The sequence below is a fragment of the Sminthopsis crassicaudata genome, chromosome 4 (assembly GCF_048593235.1).
Source record: "Sminthopsis crassicaudata isolate SCR6 chromosome 4, ASM4859323v1, whole genome shotgun sequence".
NCBI lineage: Eukaryota > Metazoa > Chordata > Mammalia > Dasyuromorphia > Dasyuridae > Sminthopsis > Sminthopsis crassicaudata.
This window is the reverse complement of record NC_133620.1, coordinates 273,258,553-273,275,948: the sequence shown is the minus strand read 5'-3', so window position 1 is coordinate 273,275,948 and position 17,396 is coordinate 273,258,553. Positions and strand designations below refer to the sequence as shown.

At 29.6% G+C, this 17,396-nt stretch overlaps 2 protein-coding genes across 7 annotated transcripts in view; one reads left to right on the top strand and one right to left on the bottom strand.

Moving 5' to 3' along the window:
• The window catches only part of SUPT3H (SPT3 homolog, SAGA and STAGA complex component), a 592,076-nt gene that overhangs the window by 522,694 nt on the left and 51,986 nt on the right, over positions 1 to 17,396 (bottom strand). The gene's annotated exons all lie outside the window — the stretch shown is intronic.
• Positions 13,018 to 17,396, top strand: part of RUNX2 (RUNX family transcription factor 2) — a 256,627-nt gene continuing 252,248 nt past the window's right edge. Inside the window, exon 1 of the mRNA XM_074310757.1 lies at positions 13,018 to 13,090. Within this exon, the coding sequence (XP_074166858.1) occupies positions 13,033 to 13,090 (58 nt within the window). The 5' untranslated portion in view covers positions 13,018 to 13,032. The remainder of the gene's footprint in view (positions 13,091 to 17,396) is intronic.

Below are 17,396 nucleotides of genomic sequence, written 5' to 3'. Positions count from 1 at the left end.
CAAAAAACAAGAAAAAAATTTGTAAAAAGAAAAATCCGAAAAGGAATCCCAGTAAGTGTTCACTGTGCTAAGCATTTTAAATAATATCTGATTTGATTCTCACAACAATTTTGAGAAGTAGGGCCTATTATCTTCATTTTACAGTTGAGGAAACTGAAGCAAATGGACTTATCTGGGGCTATATAGCAGTATCTAAGACTGGATTTGAACTCAGGTCACTGCATCTACTGTATCACCTGGCTGCCTCATCTCATCCAAAATCAAGAATTGGTCTTGTGATTTCACTGGTTAAGGAATGTTTAGATAAAGAAACTCTACTCTACCAGTGCAAATCAGCACCTTCTCTGTAACTTAAGTCTTATAAAACTGCCTAAAGTTTTAAGAAGCTAAATAACTTCCCAGTATTTGTGTGAAGTACTGAAGTCCTGTCTTCCTGGTTCTAAGTCCATCTTTCTACTCGTTATACTATGGCTGCCTTTGAAATGAAAATATGGAGAAAAATAAGTAGAACAAAGTTTGTCTTTTTTGTCTGCAATCTTTTACTATTTAACCGGAGAAGGATGTTAAAAGCACTGGGTGGGCAGCTCACATGCTCCAGTGGCATCCTTGAAAATAGTTGGGAAGACTTCCTTTAGAAGATTTCATGGAAAAAACTTACATAGGTTGAAAAGTCATGGCTGGGTTATGATTTGTACCTTTAGAGAGGGAGTTCTCATCTTAATGAAGAAAAATTTCCATAAAATTATTATAGTGGTTTGACTAGTCTATTATTATAATCTAATATATACAGTCTATTGACTGTAGACACTAATAAAACTGAAGAGACAATATTTAAAATATTAAGAGTGGATACAGTGGCAAATGCTTGTTAAAACAATGTACTATGTATGGATTAATGAAAATTTTCTTAATCTTGAATCTTTTGAAAATTAACATTAAGTATCAAAAGTTAATTCCCTTTTAAAGCTGTTATGACTTTACATACTGAAGGATTGAAATCATTTTAGCAGTGAACCAGAATATAGAAGAAATTTTATCTTTTAGGGCACTTTATTCTCATTTGTATCTAAACTAGTTTTGTCCACTTTCATTTTCATGTTTATTTTGTTTGAATTTACACTTTTGCACACAGGTAGCATAGCAGAGGGAAGTGGCCTTCAAAGCTATTTTCATACTCTTACTAGCTGTATGGCCTTGGGCAAATCACTTAATCTCTGTCTTTCTCAGTTTTCACAGCTGCAAAACAGTGATAAAATAATAGCACCTACCTTCCCATGGTTTCTGAGAGAATCAAATGAGACAATATTTTTAAAGTACTTAGCACAATGACTAGCACATAGTAAATATTGTTGTAGTTGTAGTTATTATTATTATCATTATTATTATTATAAGACAGGGATGATTTAAGATCAGCATCACACTGACAATATCACAAATCTATTAAAGTACTATCAATTAATTAACAAGCATTTATTAAATGCCTACTATATACCAGGAATCATATATGTGTAAACTATTTGATTTAGAACAAGAAGGGCCCTTAAATTAGTCCCTTTATTTTGAAGATGATGAAACTGATATTCAAAAAAATTATCCAAATTACACATGTACTAAGTACACACATGTTCATGTATTTTTACATGTATATATCATATACATGTATATGTGTATATCCATCAGAGATATACTAATGGACAATGATTTTTCAGGGGAATCAAGGTTTTCTTCCGCTTGACCTATCTCTAACCAAAATGGTCATGGGCTTCTAACAAATATGGAGAAAATAAGAGAAAACAGTATATCTTACTAACCTGAAAGCAAACTGTATGTCATTCTCAGCATATTCCAAAATCCAATATTTTTGGATTATCCTTTTCAATTTTCACACCAAGTATTTTTTATTTAAGTATTTTAAGAATTTCTTTTAAAGCATTGTCTACATTTTTATTAAAATTAATTATAGAGAATTAATTATAAAAGCTACTCTCATTGTTTGCATTAAAGAATTACCCCAAATAAAAATACCAAAGATAACAAATAAAGGTTAGCAAAAATAATTCACAAAGCATCTATGTTTCAATATGGAATTCACAGAGTTCCAAACTTAAATAAGTAGCAAATTTACTACTTAATAATTTTGAAAGGTTTCAAAAATTACAGAGCATTTTCTAAGTTTATTATATCTAATTATGAAAGGCATGTTAGCATAATAAGGTAAAAACAGGCTGGTCTTTAAATTTTCCCCCAATTAAAGAAAAAAATCTTAATAGATGAGGAGGAACCTTACTTATCTAAAAATGGGAGAAATTAGATGGCGTAGTAGATCAGTATGCCAAGCCTGGAATCAGGAACACCTGCGTTTAAATCAGCTTCAGAAACTTACTAGCTGCGAGGCTGTGCGTGTCATTTAATATTACTGGCCTCAGTTTCCTTATTTATTAAATGGGCTGGAGAAGGAAATGGCAAACTACTCTACTATCTTTGCCAAGAAAACCCCCAAATAGGATCACAAAGAGTTGTACACAATTAAAATGGCTGAACAAAAAATATCTATAAACTGACTTTAATTCTAGCTCTTCCAAAAACCTAAATGACATCTAATCTGGACAGAATTAAAATTTCAGCTTTAAGATTTAATAGGTTACAATTATTATGCTATCAGATAAAATGGATGCAATTAATACCAATAAGTATGGAGAGACTTATATGAACCAACACAAAACGAAGAAAGAAGAACTAGGAAAACATTATATAAAATTAGTGCAATAATGAAACTAGAAAGAACAACAAAAAAATTAGGTAAATTTATAGTTGCTAAATTTAAATATGGAACCCTTCATAGATATGACTTTTTTTGATATATTATTCCATTTTTAAAACATTTTCTTCTTCTTTTCTTTATTACATAGATTTATTATGGAAGAATGGACTATAATCAGAAAGGTAGGTAATATAAAAACACAAGCTACAAATAAAAATGTATATAACTTCCTAAACTTAAACACACCATCAATAATTTGATTTTATATCTGATAGGACATTCAATTTTTTAGGCTAAAGGTGTTGCTGAACAAAATTGTAATATCACAACATTTATCTGGCATTCTTGAGATGATTCTACTCTGATTCAAAGTACATGAATATCATAGTTTTTATTTTCACTGCTCATAAGACTTTGTTTCTAGCAGTATTCTATATAATTGAGGTTGCCAGACAAGTGATTTTTGGATAAGTGAAGTGTAAATAATCCTTGGAATGGAGTCAGAAAACCTGAGTTTGAATCACAATTCTGCCACTTACTATGTATATAAACTTGGGCCAGTTGCTTCAGCATTCTGGGTGGGACCTTTCCTCATCTCTAAAATTAGACTAGATATTAGTCTAGATGACCACCAACATCTTTTCTCATTCTAATTAGAACTCTGCTTTTACTCTAAAACTACTATTAAGCTTTTGTCTCAAAATAAAAATAAATATGCTTTAATTTAACCACATTAACTTTTGAAAATTCAAATTATCTCCAACTGGTTTCACTATTTGTTATGGGGAAAAATACTGAAAATTATTTTTCTCCACAGTTCAATCATCATCATAAATATGGGTAATTTGGTTTATGTTATATCTAATAGTCCTATATGTCTTACTAGAGGATAATAATACCTTTGCTCTCCATTTGATATGTGATAGGATTTCTAATACATGGAAAGCAAATCAAAAAACTATCTTTATCACTACCAGAAACTTATCTTTGTGCTTCTAACAAGAGTAAAGAATAATCTTGGGGATACGACCCAGTTTTGCTAAACAACAAACAACTTTTAAGACACAAGGATTTAGAAGCCATTTAACCTAACAACAATAAATGGATTAGTTTAGAATTTTAAGGTTTACAACCCTGTGAGAGAGACAGTACAAATAATAATATCCTCATTTCATAAATGAGGAAGGAGAGACCCAAAGAGATTTAAGAATAATACCACACAATTAGTTAGCTTTGCTGCCAGATCAAAATTTGTTCTTTTCCTGACTACATAACCAAGGTTCTAGGCAGGAAAGTTAATATGCTAAAAAGACCTAGTCAAAATTTTAAAATATTTTGACAGGCTAGAACATTGAATTGAATCATATATTATGAAACCTAACAGGGATAAAAAGAAAAATCTTTCATTTAGATTGAAAAAAAAAAAAAAATGAACTTGACCAAAAACAAAGTGGAAGAGACAAAAACTAAAGTACAATTCAAGTAAAAAAAAAAAAAAAAAAAAAAAAAAAAAAAAAAAAAAAAAGACTTGAAGCTTTGGTGAAAAGATGAATTTTTGTTAAATAAACAATATAACAGGGCAGCTAAGAAAGTTAATGCAAATTTAAATGTATTTTTAAAAAGCACCAAATCTGGTAATAAAAGAGCTTAAATTCCAGTATATTCTGCCCTGGTCAGAGCACATGCATAGAGTATTATGTTTGATTCCAGACAACACATTTGAAGAAGGGTACCGATAAACTAGACCAGTGTACAGACAAAAGCAACTAAGATGGTAAAAGGTTTCTATATCCTACTGCAAGATGACTGGTTGAAATAACTGAAGATGTTTAGTGGAAAAAAAGACAAGACGGTGATTGGCACAACACCTGATTGATGTATGTACATACTCAATAAATGTTTGTTGGATGAATTAGTTAATGATTTAGGAGGTCCATTAAAGCTGTATTTAAGTATCTAAAAGGTTTGTAATATGGAAAAGAAAACAGACATTCTACTGTGAGTTCATATTGTGAGCCCCAAAAAGTGCTATGGTGCAGAGTTGAAAAGATAAGTTAGCTACAAGGAAAAATTTCTCACAGTTAAAGCTATTTAAAAATGTTTCCTACTGTAGTAGGTCCCAGGTCTTCAAGCAAAGGTTAGATGACCATATGTTGTATATACTACAGAAAAAATTTCTATAGCAAATATAGAGATTTTTAATATTAGAAAATCTCTGAAGTTTCTTCAAACTCTAAGACTATGATGCTTTCCATTATTCCATAATATATGATTGGTAAAAATCTTGATAACTCAAATTGCACTTAATAGTAATTTTTGAAAATTCGAACATAGTCTAATATAATTTCTAGGCATACTGATTACCTAGAATCATATTTTCTGAAATTTTAGAAATCTTTACAAGTTCTTTTCAAACCAATTTACAAAAAACTTTATGCTAATTACAAAACCTTGATGTTCACTAAAGTATCTGAATAAACTTTCATATAAAATTTAATTTCATTAATTTGGAATCCATTAATTAAGAATTTTTAATTTGGATAGAATTAGACTAAAATCCATTTCTACAGCAAATCTAAATAGGTGATACAAATCAAAATTAGAAGCAAAACTTTCTGAGAAAGGTCTGGACCCAAAGTTTTTAAGCACACTTTCCAAAAGAACTGTTTATACAATTGAATTTCTAATTATAAGTACTTATGAATAAATCCAAAGATCTTAAGTAGATAAGTATGCCTTTAAGTTGCTACAGACACATTAAAGTTGCATTTTAAAATATATCCCATAATATATTTCTTTCAGACTGGTATTTTTCAAGTTAGTCAAGAGTGAAAAAGCTAAGACTATATATTCTAGTATAAAAAGTCTGTAAATATGGTAATTTCAAGAATCTTTTTTTAAGACCTCGTGGGCATGCTGCTACCCATGATCTTCTAACTTTATCTGGCCTAGCATTACAGATCCCGAAAAGATTGCATCAAAATAAACTTCAAAACACTTTCTCTTCAAATTCACCCCAAAATGGCAAAATACTAAATTGTACAAAAACTAAAATTTAATCTCCATACATCCATTAAGATCATTTTCTCACTATGAAACCACCTAAGAAGGTATTCATTAATCAACCAGGAACAGAACTGAAACTTTAATCTTATCTCCCATAGACCAAACATTTGGTTATAATTTACAGTCAATGTCTACCTGAGAAACATTCAAATTATTGATATTTAAGTGATCAGGCTCATGTCTAGTAACAGCTGGATCTCAAAAAGCTTAGCTATATTTTATATTACTTTTATGTCTATGCTTTTCTAATACTAATAACTCAGACAAACTGTCATATTTGATATAACACATTTGTAAATATATATTTGAAGAAAATGTTGATTCTTCTTCAATAGTTACTTTAAAAATCTATCAAATTATTCAAATGGCATTATGAATCTAAGTGAATGACACTCAATCTAATTAAGCATATTTTCTGAATCACCCATCTCCAAACTGGGTAACTTCTACAAACTATACAAATGTATCAAAATTACCTTTTTCAGTAAATCACTTTCAATGTTAGTTACTTTATAAAAAATTCCTATGTCAAGGATTGCTTTTAGTAATATTTTTAAATACATATAGTCAAAGAGTAATGATCATCCCAAAACATTTCAAAAGTGATATAATTAAAGATACACATATAAGAAACTTACTCCTGAATTCTTTAATCTGCAACAATTTTGTATTGTTGAACTAATTTGGAAAATAAGCATTTTAACTGAACGAAAACACTGACAAACTCACAACACTATGAATTCAGTATATTACTGCTTGATTTTTAAAGTGTCTATCTTTTAAGCTTGATTATGACTGAAAGCAGGGTATTTCCTGCAAAATGTGTAAGAGTTAATACAGATCTAAATCTGCAATTGCCATTACTAAAACAAATGAAAAAAAAAAAAAAAAACCCTATAAGCAGAAATGAAACTGGCATGCAAATAAAAGGACTGTCGAGATATATATTGCCTAAAAATAAGCTTACAATAACTATTTTAAAGGCTGTGTGTGGTCTCACCCATATATTTTGGCAAGACTTTCTCCAACCACAGCTAGATTCATCCAAAAGCAGTGGCACTGGAGAGTCTCTGTCTCACCTGTCAAAGTTGAAGAACGTTGTTCAACAGACCACCATGAGTCCATGGATAGGATCCATAGTCCTACAGCTGTTCTTGATAAGCATTCTCAAACTAAAGAAAATACTTCAAAAATTTCTACTGTTAAGAGAATCATCCTTAATACACATTCATTTGAAAACAATGAGAGGCAAAGAATGTAGCCGCTATGCAAATAAAACATTTTCAATTTTTATGGTGGAATGGCTTAAGGAGTCACAGTCTTAAAGTTCTTTCTTGATCACCTGATAAAATGCATATACAATATACAATTCAAAAATTGGGCTTACTTAACTCCTTTAAAATTCATATTCTACCAAATCACAAAGTTGTCAAAAATCAACAGTATATAAAGTTTTATTGTATAAATTGAAGCTACTTGAAAATGTGCTATACCCAATTTTTTGAACTGCTATAATAAGTGCTATATTATCTTTTCTAGCTGCCTTTTAAAAGGAACGTTCTGGCCTATTATTACGTCTCTTGAGAGACTTGGGAAGGAGAATGGAGAGAACTTCTTTCACTGGAAACTGCAAACAGGTAAATTAAAACATAAGTAAAAGCAGAAACTAAGCAAAGAATAATAGACAAATACACACACATTTAAGTCTCAGTGGAAGTTCATGGCCTCCCAAATTATCAAGAAATCAACGTAAAAAAAAAAATTTAAAGGAACAAGAGCTTTCCAAATTCAAGCATTTCTCAATGAATATGATAAAATATAGTACAGTGTTTCAACCACACCAGAACCACACAATAACACAACTTGCCACAGAGAATTTAGTAAAAAAAAAAAAAAACAAAAACAAAAACAAAAACAAAAATGCAATGTCTTCTTGGATCCCATCCAAGAGGGTTTAGTAAGTACCAAAACTACCTCATAAGACAATCTCAACAACAACAAAAACAAACAAACAAAAAAAAAAAAAACAGCTCTACAACATGACCCTAAAGGACAGAGTTAAAACTAGGCTCCAGGGCCCAGAGATGCAGTTTATTAAAGTTAATAAGGACAAAGGCTATAGAAAGAAATATTACTTTCACTTTTCCCTACATATATTTAGTATGCTAACTACCATAGTTATGATATTATTTTCTTTGGTTTTTCAGTAGCATGTTTGAAATAAATTTTATTAAGTGGTAGTGTATGTAACATTGCATTGTGGGTAGTAGTTTCCTGCTGAAGCCTACCCACATCCTCAGCTGTTATATGAGAGTTTCCCATATTTTCTGCAAGTTTTCTTCTTTTTTCTGTTAAAGAAAATTATAGAAGTAGTAAAAATTATTCTAATTGTAAGCAGCATAGATTACATACCGATTTTCAAGAATTTTGAGCTATCCTGCACATTTAATAATTGGCAGAAGAAAAGTCAAATAAAAATAAGTTTTGGTCAATAAAGTGTTAATGAATTGACAAATAAAATATGTGAATCAATAAAAAGTATCTACCATCAATATTAAGCATTAGAATGCTAAGAAAATACTTTGTGTTAATTAAAATTTGTCCTTTTCTAATGCTATTTGACAAAAGACTTAATATTTTAAGGCAAAATGAAGTGCAAAAAATTACTAACGATTAGAAATTCATGCTAACTGCTTATTACTGAGGATTAATGTCAGGTTCACCTATAATTTAGTCACTCTTTAAGAAGTATGGTTCAGTACTTAAAAAACTATTAAAATTCTACATAGTAAAAATTTCTACTTAATAAAGCTGAGAAAGGGCAAAAACAGGTGACTTAAAATTGGAGAGGGAATAAAGTGATACATCTATAAATCTAATTGCATTAATAAAATAAAATTTTAGTCTTATAGTTATTATTTTTACCAAAGACCAACAAAGCAAGAAAGACAGCCCATCCAATCAAGTTTCCAAAAATGACCTACTGTCCAATGACGTTTTAAGATAAATGGAATACTTCTTTGTTTCTATTCTTTTAAAATTAAAATATATTTATATTTAGTGATTAAATAATATGTATAAGTAACTGAATTATTTAGTCACTATTATATGGCATAAAATAGTATAGGAGGAAAAAAAAAAAAACCTGAACACATCAAATCATACTATATAAATGTTAGCATACAAACTATGTAAAAATGATAAATTTAGAAATTACAATGATAAACCCTAGATTTATATTTGTTTTTAACCAAATAAATAAATGCTTGTTTCACTAAAACAAAAGCTTCCATTTGTAAAATTCCCAAATCATACGTTTTAGATATTGCTTTCAGTTTTTTAAAAGAAAAGATCAGGAGGTTCTCATGAGGCATAGTAATTTACTGTATATCCCATAGTGTCACAGAACAGCATTAAAATATAGTATCTTTTCATAGGGATAATTAGTTCAACCAAAAATATAGCTAAAAATGCAATAAACATAGGTATAGTTAGCTTAAATGCTAATTATGATACATAATATTCTATTACTGCCAAATGTTTTGTTTTTTAAAAAGAAAAATGCAAACCAGCTAATTCTGACAAAAACAAATAACAGATTCAAGAGAATAGAAGAGTGACACCAACATCTTTACTTTTTTGTGATTTACTTCAAATTTAAAGCTATATTTCATGTCTGTAAAATTAAAGTATATAATTTATACAGTAGATCTAAACTTGCTACTTAAGCATACCAGTTACCAAAATATTCCCAAAGGAAGAGGTTTTTTGTTGTTTTTTTAAATAAAATTGAACTGCGGTTTTCAGTTCTGATTTTAAACATAATACTTCATGGACATAAATCTGCAATCTGGAGATTTATTTGCACAGTGACTTTTCAAAATTCATCTCTTCATCATTACCTTTAATAAAATTTTCCTAATGAAATAAGCTATTAATTGTTAGATATACAAATAATTATTGTTGCCGTATTTTAAAACTTATCACAATGGGGAAAAAAAACTTATCACAAAAGAAATATATATATATATATATATATATATATATATATATATATATATATATATATATATATATGTATATATATTTAAAATTTAGAAAAAACATGTTCATGCAAATACAATAAGCACAAGGTTCCCAAACTATATTAAAGCAGATCTTGCTACTTTTTATTTTTTGCAGAATTTGATGGGCCTCATACAAAAAGGACATATCAAAAAGATATATATTCAACAAATATTTAACAAGCATTTGTTAGATTTTGATAAACAGTAATGGAATTAGTCTGAAGAATGCACACTAGATGGTTATTACAAGGAAAATTATGCAAGCAACCACATAGCATGGTAATTATATTTTTCAATGATCATACAAGTTGTCTTAAGACTGAAAACTATATATATCAATTTAAGGGTCTACATTATAAATGTATGGTGGGAAAGGATAACGGAGGAAGACAATGGAGGAAAGAGCAAAGGTGACAAAGGTTTGGGTATTTTTGCTGTTGTTTGTTCCAAAGTAAGTCAATGTTTAAAGCTATATGATAATGGCAGAGAATATTCCATCCTGATATAGAAATGAGCTTTAAAAGAAAATTTACTTGCCACAACACAGTTTAATTTAATCCCTAGATTATGCCATTATTGCATGGCCAAAAACTGTTAAAAATACAATTAGAAATTCACAAATTATGACAAAACCCTCAAAATGGTTTTTATCACCACTAAAAGTTGATTAAGTGATTATTCTACTATACTTTGTTTATACTAACAAGGTAATTAAATGTTTTCTTTTATTCTTTTTATGCAAATAACTGTGATAAATTAAAATTTTGTCCTTTTAAATATAGCAAGTACATAGGCATAAACAACCTTCTTTAGACAATTTAAAATGCTTCTGATTTCCTAACTTTGTTAGTTTATTATGAAAAGAATAATAGAACTTTGGAAACAAATATAAATAAAAACCATTGTAACATTTTTCCATTTTGTGTTTTTGAATACATCTTCTATATCACAGCACCTTGCTTACATTAAATACTTAAAATGTTCTTTGAAATGCCAAAATCACATTTTCATGAACAAATCTCAAGAATGTCTTTATAACCTTGAAGGTGATTTACTGGATAAAAATCTGCTCTGAAAGAGTAAGTAGATGTATTATATATTTAGCTATAGTTAATTATAATATTCACATGTATTTCCCCAGACTTTACCCCCATTCACTATAATACACCTAAAAACTGCAGGATCAGAATCTCCATCCACTCTCAGCATTAACTTTCCGCCACTCTTAGTTAAAATCACACTAGGAAGAAGTCTAACAACTAGAGACATGCAAATTCAGAGTGGCAACAATAAATGGTGAAAAATGCCTAGAAAATTAGACTGCTCAGTTTTACAATTTTTGCTGAAAAATACCCCATCTCTCCCAACTGATGAAAACAGGAAGCCCTATTCATAAATATAAAATTCACTGGCTATGATATATAATCATCCTAATAAGAAAATGAGTTCTACACATACATGTCCAAAGGGGCAAAAAGGAGATAGTTTCCCAAAGATGTTTCCAATTTTGTTCTGAATCAGAGTTAGCAAATCGAGACGACTAACACACACTGTCTGTGTGCATTATTCCTTACTACACACAGAATTTTGTAATTTATTTCAAAGCCTCTATTATAAACAAAAAAAAATACAGCTTCTGTTAACCCACTCCATCCTGAGCCTATAAAAATCCTGTATTATATAATCTAAATGACAACATAAGTGTTTTATTTTACATATATATAAGATTTATTATCAAAGATTCTATTAAAGTTAATAGTAGAATGAAGCTGTATAAAGCAATGTTTAAACCAATTACATTTCAGTCAAAATCATTAATATCATAAAGAAAATAATATAAACAATCAAAAATTTAACAATAAATTCAATTATATTCTCCCTATTCATTTTATTTAAATTTTACAATCTATATAACCTGCAAAAATATTTAAAACTTATAAATAAGATACTATACATCACATAAAAAGAGATGCACAAATACATTTAATTTTCTTTTTAGGAAACTGCCATATAGCCTTGATGATGCATAAGCTAGACAGACGTGATTTAATATTTGTAAAAGAATCCCTAGACTAACACTTCCATGACAGCCAATTACAGCACAAAACACAGCCCAGCAAGTCTGCTACCAGACCTTAGAAAAGGTAAAATTTCTTACAATGAGTTACAGATTCATAAGTACAAGAAGACAAGAAGAAAAAGAAAAACAGAAGGAATCCAGCCACCCAGCAAATATGAAGCAGACCCTAGATCGTGATACAGTCCAAAGATGTAAATTATTGTAAATCATCACTGTTGTTCAGAATTTCACACAGTCACTTGTGCCAATTTTGCTCACTTTTCCACAGACACAATAATGAACTAAAGAGAAGAGGCAAAAGAGGGGAAAAACCTGAATTGCAGAGCAGAAATATTGTTCTGCTCTACATATGCTTTTACTGTACAGGAGTTTGGGCTCCTTCAGCATTTGTACTCTCTCCAAATCCCCATGAGTCACAAAATTAAAAGGCTATATCCTTCTGGATGCCAGGAAGGGCCTTACCACAGACCTTTTGTCAAAAGAAAAAAAAAAGGAAAAAAGAAAGAAAAAGAAAAGGAAAAAAACCACAGTGGTAGGCAGTCCCATTTTACTTTGAGTACTGTGAGGTCACAAACCACATGATTCTGTCTCTCCAGTAATAGTGCTTGCAAAAAAAAAGGAGTTTTAAAGCTTTTGCTTTTTTGGATTGTGTGAATGCTTCATTCGCCTCACAAACAACCACAGAACCACAAGTGCGGTGCAAACTTTCTCCAGGAGGACAGCAAGAAGGCTCTGGCTTTTAAATGGTTAATCTCCGCAGGTCACTACCAGCCACCGAGACCAACAGAGTCAGTGAGTGCTCTCTAACCACAGTCTATGCAGTAATAGTAGGTCCTTCAAATATTTGCTCATTCTCTTTTTTGTTTTGTTTCTTTGCTTTTCACATATTGCCAGCTACATAATTTCTTGACAGAAAAAAACAAATATAAAATCTATGCACTTCAGGCATACTGTAAAACTAAAACAAGGTTTGGCTATGGTTTGTATTTTCAGTTTAAGGCTGCAAGCAGTATTTACACCAGAGGGTACAAATCCTATCTGAAAAAAAAAGAGAGACTATGGCATCAAACAGCCTCTTCAGCACTGTAACACCATGTCAGCAAAACTTCTTTTGGGGTAAGTGTTAACAATATTTTTAAGTTCTAAAAGTAATTTTGCTTGTCGTCAAAATATGAACCTGTTAAGTAAAAAGATCTTCTCAAGTAAGAAATCTGGTTTTAGAAATAATGTATTAGGATACAAAAATCAAGTAACTATGAAATGTAGTTTGTTACATGGAAAGCTCGAAAGAAAAATAATCACTATAAATTTTTTCATTTGGCAATAGGCATACCCCATTTGTCACTTATCTAATTCACTTTATAACGATGAAGCTAGAAGATGGGAAGCTTCTTAGAACAAGATGAAAAGTTGTCTAGAGCTACTGAATTGAAAAGAAGATATTATAAAACTGGAACACTTACCTATTACCTACAGCATTTAACTAAGATTAACTTCTAACACTAGTAGGGTAATAAGAGAGTATGAATTATCTGACTTCTGACAAAATCCAATATTTGATAAAATTTTTAAAAGAAATGCATTTTTGTCAAAAAATATTCTGCTAATGTATGATCTGAAACCACATTTATAATATACTTTAAACTTGGAACAAACTCCTGCTTAACATTTATCAGTTTAGTCATCATCATTAATCTGCATTCATCTTTTTATTAAAATGCCTCTGAAAATATTGACAATGATACTCTCTAGTTTTATATAAGGATAATCAAAGCATGTATATAGTCTACAACACTGCATAAAAATAATGGGGATGTATGATTGTAAAGGAAAATCCATACAAAATAATGCTTGAATTATAGTAGCAGTTTTAAGAGCTCTGTATAACAGAATGTTGCTAAATATTGGCTAAGATATTCAGAGCAGTAAACACAGATGTCTTTTAAAAAAACTCTCCATGCAAACATGTAAATAATTCTCTACATGTTTAACTCTCCACATACATGCACTATATACAAAGTATATTGGTATTTACAAAAGGCAACCAACACTGAACACTGTCTTAAAAATCTTAAATTCTCAGATCTGTCAAAGTGATTATCTTTTACTCTCAAGTAAAATAAAGTGTCATAAGGATTACACTGAAAATTGTGATAATATATCATTTAAGTAGTTCATATAACTGGATAGGCTCAGCTTTAAGATGTGGTAAAAATGTCAACTCCTTATTAACATTTAATTATAATCAGACATGATGAGATATTATAAAGTCTACAAATTATTTCATCTGACAGTCTGATAAAATATCTAAACACTTACAAGATTTTCTTTATGGTGTCCATGTTGTTCCAACTAAGAAGAGTTTACAATTGGTTTCCCCCCTTTCCCTGTCCCCCCTCCTCTATCTTTGAAAATGAAGAAAGGAAAGATACTAGAAATCTTTTCACTGTGTGTGCCTGGATTAACTTTGCTTTGTAACATAACTAATGATTGGAGTTTCCTTTACTCCTCCTACTTCACACATTTTAACTGGCTACTACTTAAGAATCAGTCCTGGTGTAGGTCAGCAAGTGATAAATAAATTGCTTTAAAAAAAAAAAAAAAAACCTTGATCTTAAAAAATAAGGAAAATCATTTTATGTTTCAAAAAAAATTTTGAGTTCTGGCATGATTCATGTCCATAAGGAAATTTACTGAGTCATAATATAAAAAAATCTCACAATGATGATATAGGAAATGAACCTTTGAAATATTGAGAAGCTAACATTTCCATAACAGAAAACTTTTATAATAATGAATGTTTAAAAATTCAGAGTGATCATATTATCCTCAGGTTCATAGGAAGGAATATATAGTTTACATGAATGGGAACTTTTCCTGTTATTAATTCCAAAAGAGATCAATAAATATTTAATAAATAACAATATTGCTTCATATACTTATTTTAGTATCAGTTTTTAAAGTGCATTAAATATCATGTTGTAAACATTATCCTAATTCTATTTTGTGTAACATTTTAATATAATATTGACAGCATCTAAAGATTTAACAAAAAAAAAAAAAAAGTAGGCATGTATTGTCATTTGAAAATTAGGGGAAAAAAAAGATTTGGGGGTTTTTATTAGGTTTTACTTTAACTGAAAGGCAAGTCCTTTTGTCCATCCTTTTGTTCACCATTTGAGGCAATAATTATATCCTCATCTTATTTCAAGTATACACTCAATACTTTCAAAACAATGAAAATAAAAGATAAAAGTACCATTGGATTACTTAGAGGATTATATAAAAATGTGTGTATACATATGTGTGTGTGTGTGTGTTTTTGTTTTTTTTTTACGATTAGAAGGGATTAAATGTTATAAACAAGTTCTCCTTCATGTTCTATAACTTGGCTTTGTTTTGTTTTCAGCTATTGGATTTTTTTTTAATTTTCCAATGAATTAAGATTCCAAAAGAATTATTGAAGGTTAGGTATAAATGTAAATGTGTAAATGGGACAAGTGTGTGTGTGTGTGTGAAGAATTGTATGCCCTAAGCTTAGTAAAGAAAGCATTTCATGCTTTTTTCAAGACAATACAATACCACAGGCCTAATCAGTTGAGTCATTTCAAGTTTTAAAAGTTGCACAGTGTTTTCAGGATGGATAGTACCACTCTTTCAGATAACTGGAAGTATGCCATTTATTTCAAATTTAGTCCAGAACCTCATTATTCAAAATCTATCAGCTACTTATAAGAAACACAAATGCAATAGCTAACTTGAACAATGTTGATAGAAGATTAAAAGCAATACTTCTAATGTATAACATTTCTGAAAAGAAGCTCTTTAAAAGATTAAAAGATTATATGGTTTTTTAAACTGACTATAATTGGACTAAAGGAAGTGAATGCTAATTTTCAAAATAACTATAACAGTCCATCTTCCGCTATGCACTAAATAACTTTTTAGTTTAAAATTTTTGCAACTAACAAAGTTTCGTAGCTTTCATGCTAATTAAAATATTACATTTCAAAATTCAGAGAAAAAAAAGTGAAAATGTGAATATGCATGTTCATGGTCTAGTAAGAAGGGGAAAATAGCTTATTAATACAATTCCCAGGAGATTACGCTATAAAGTATTTTAATTGTAACAATTAAACTAAATTTTATAAATTCATATATTTATAAAAGATCTTGCTAGATATACTTTAAAGGGCAGTATTCTATTTTCTTCACCTTAGTATGTAGCTTATGATAGTCTCTAACACACATGAAAAAAGGCAAAAATATGCATGATTACATCATAATACATAACTGTTTTAAAAAAGACAAAATACTGATCTATTCAAGTATTTCCTTTGAGCTAATCACTGACAGTCTGACTTGTTTAAATCAGTCATGCTAAAATAAAATTCAGTAAGATAGAAAATGTTCCAGTTAGTTAAAAGTACACTGAAATATTTGATGGTTAAATAAACTGCAGAGAAAAAAAAAAAAAAACCTAACTTATTGGAGGCACTAAGATTTTATCAAACACATAGGATTAATCTTTATTGAATAGAACCATTCACAAATCAAAACTCACTACACTTCAATTCTTTCAAGCAGCGCTAATCAATTACAAACCTTTTCTAGTGCTTGAAAATTCATGTGCTTTTAATTTTGTACACTGGTGGTCTAAAATATAGTATTGGGGCTGAGCTAATGTATCACAACTTTTCTTTTTTCAATAAATATCCATCTAGAGGTTTTCTTAAAAAGGGCTGCTCATATGAAAACTGTGGTAATATTTTTATACTGTACCTCTTTGTTGAAGCAAAAGGTTAGGGGTTACCTAAATACCTCAACTGTATATACAAAAAAAGGAAAAGGTAAGTATTCACATGAAAAATCCAATGGGACTGGATTATTTATTTTTGCATTTCCTATGATTAATGATGCACCAGTGCATACTTGAAAACAGAAGTCAAAACAGGGTAACACCTCAAATTCCTTGCCAAACTGTACAAATATGAAGCTTCCGTGCTGCACTAATATGTGTAGCAAAAATTCAAATCCAATAACTAAATAACAAAATAATGCAAAATTTCTTTAAAAGCTATGAGATTTCATTTTTAACCAAGTAATTAATTTTAAGGAGCAACATTGACAAAAATAGCCTTTGGAATAAATGTATTTATTAGACAAGCTGAATTATATATTAAACATATATAATTCATTTGTCTCACTTTTCTTAAAGAGTCAAATTCCCAAGGACCCAAGTAAACAATGTATTTTCTGGAAGCACTGACATTTTAAAACTTCCTAATTTTTTTAATATGAACACAATTTTAAGTATTAAAGGTATAAAATGTATTATTGTGTCAGCAATACTATACCTATTTAGGCTGTGGTTTATGATAAGGAATTTTAAATGTACTATTCTTTCTTCCTACAGCAATTA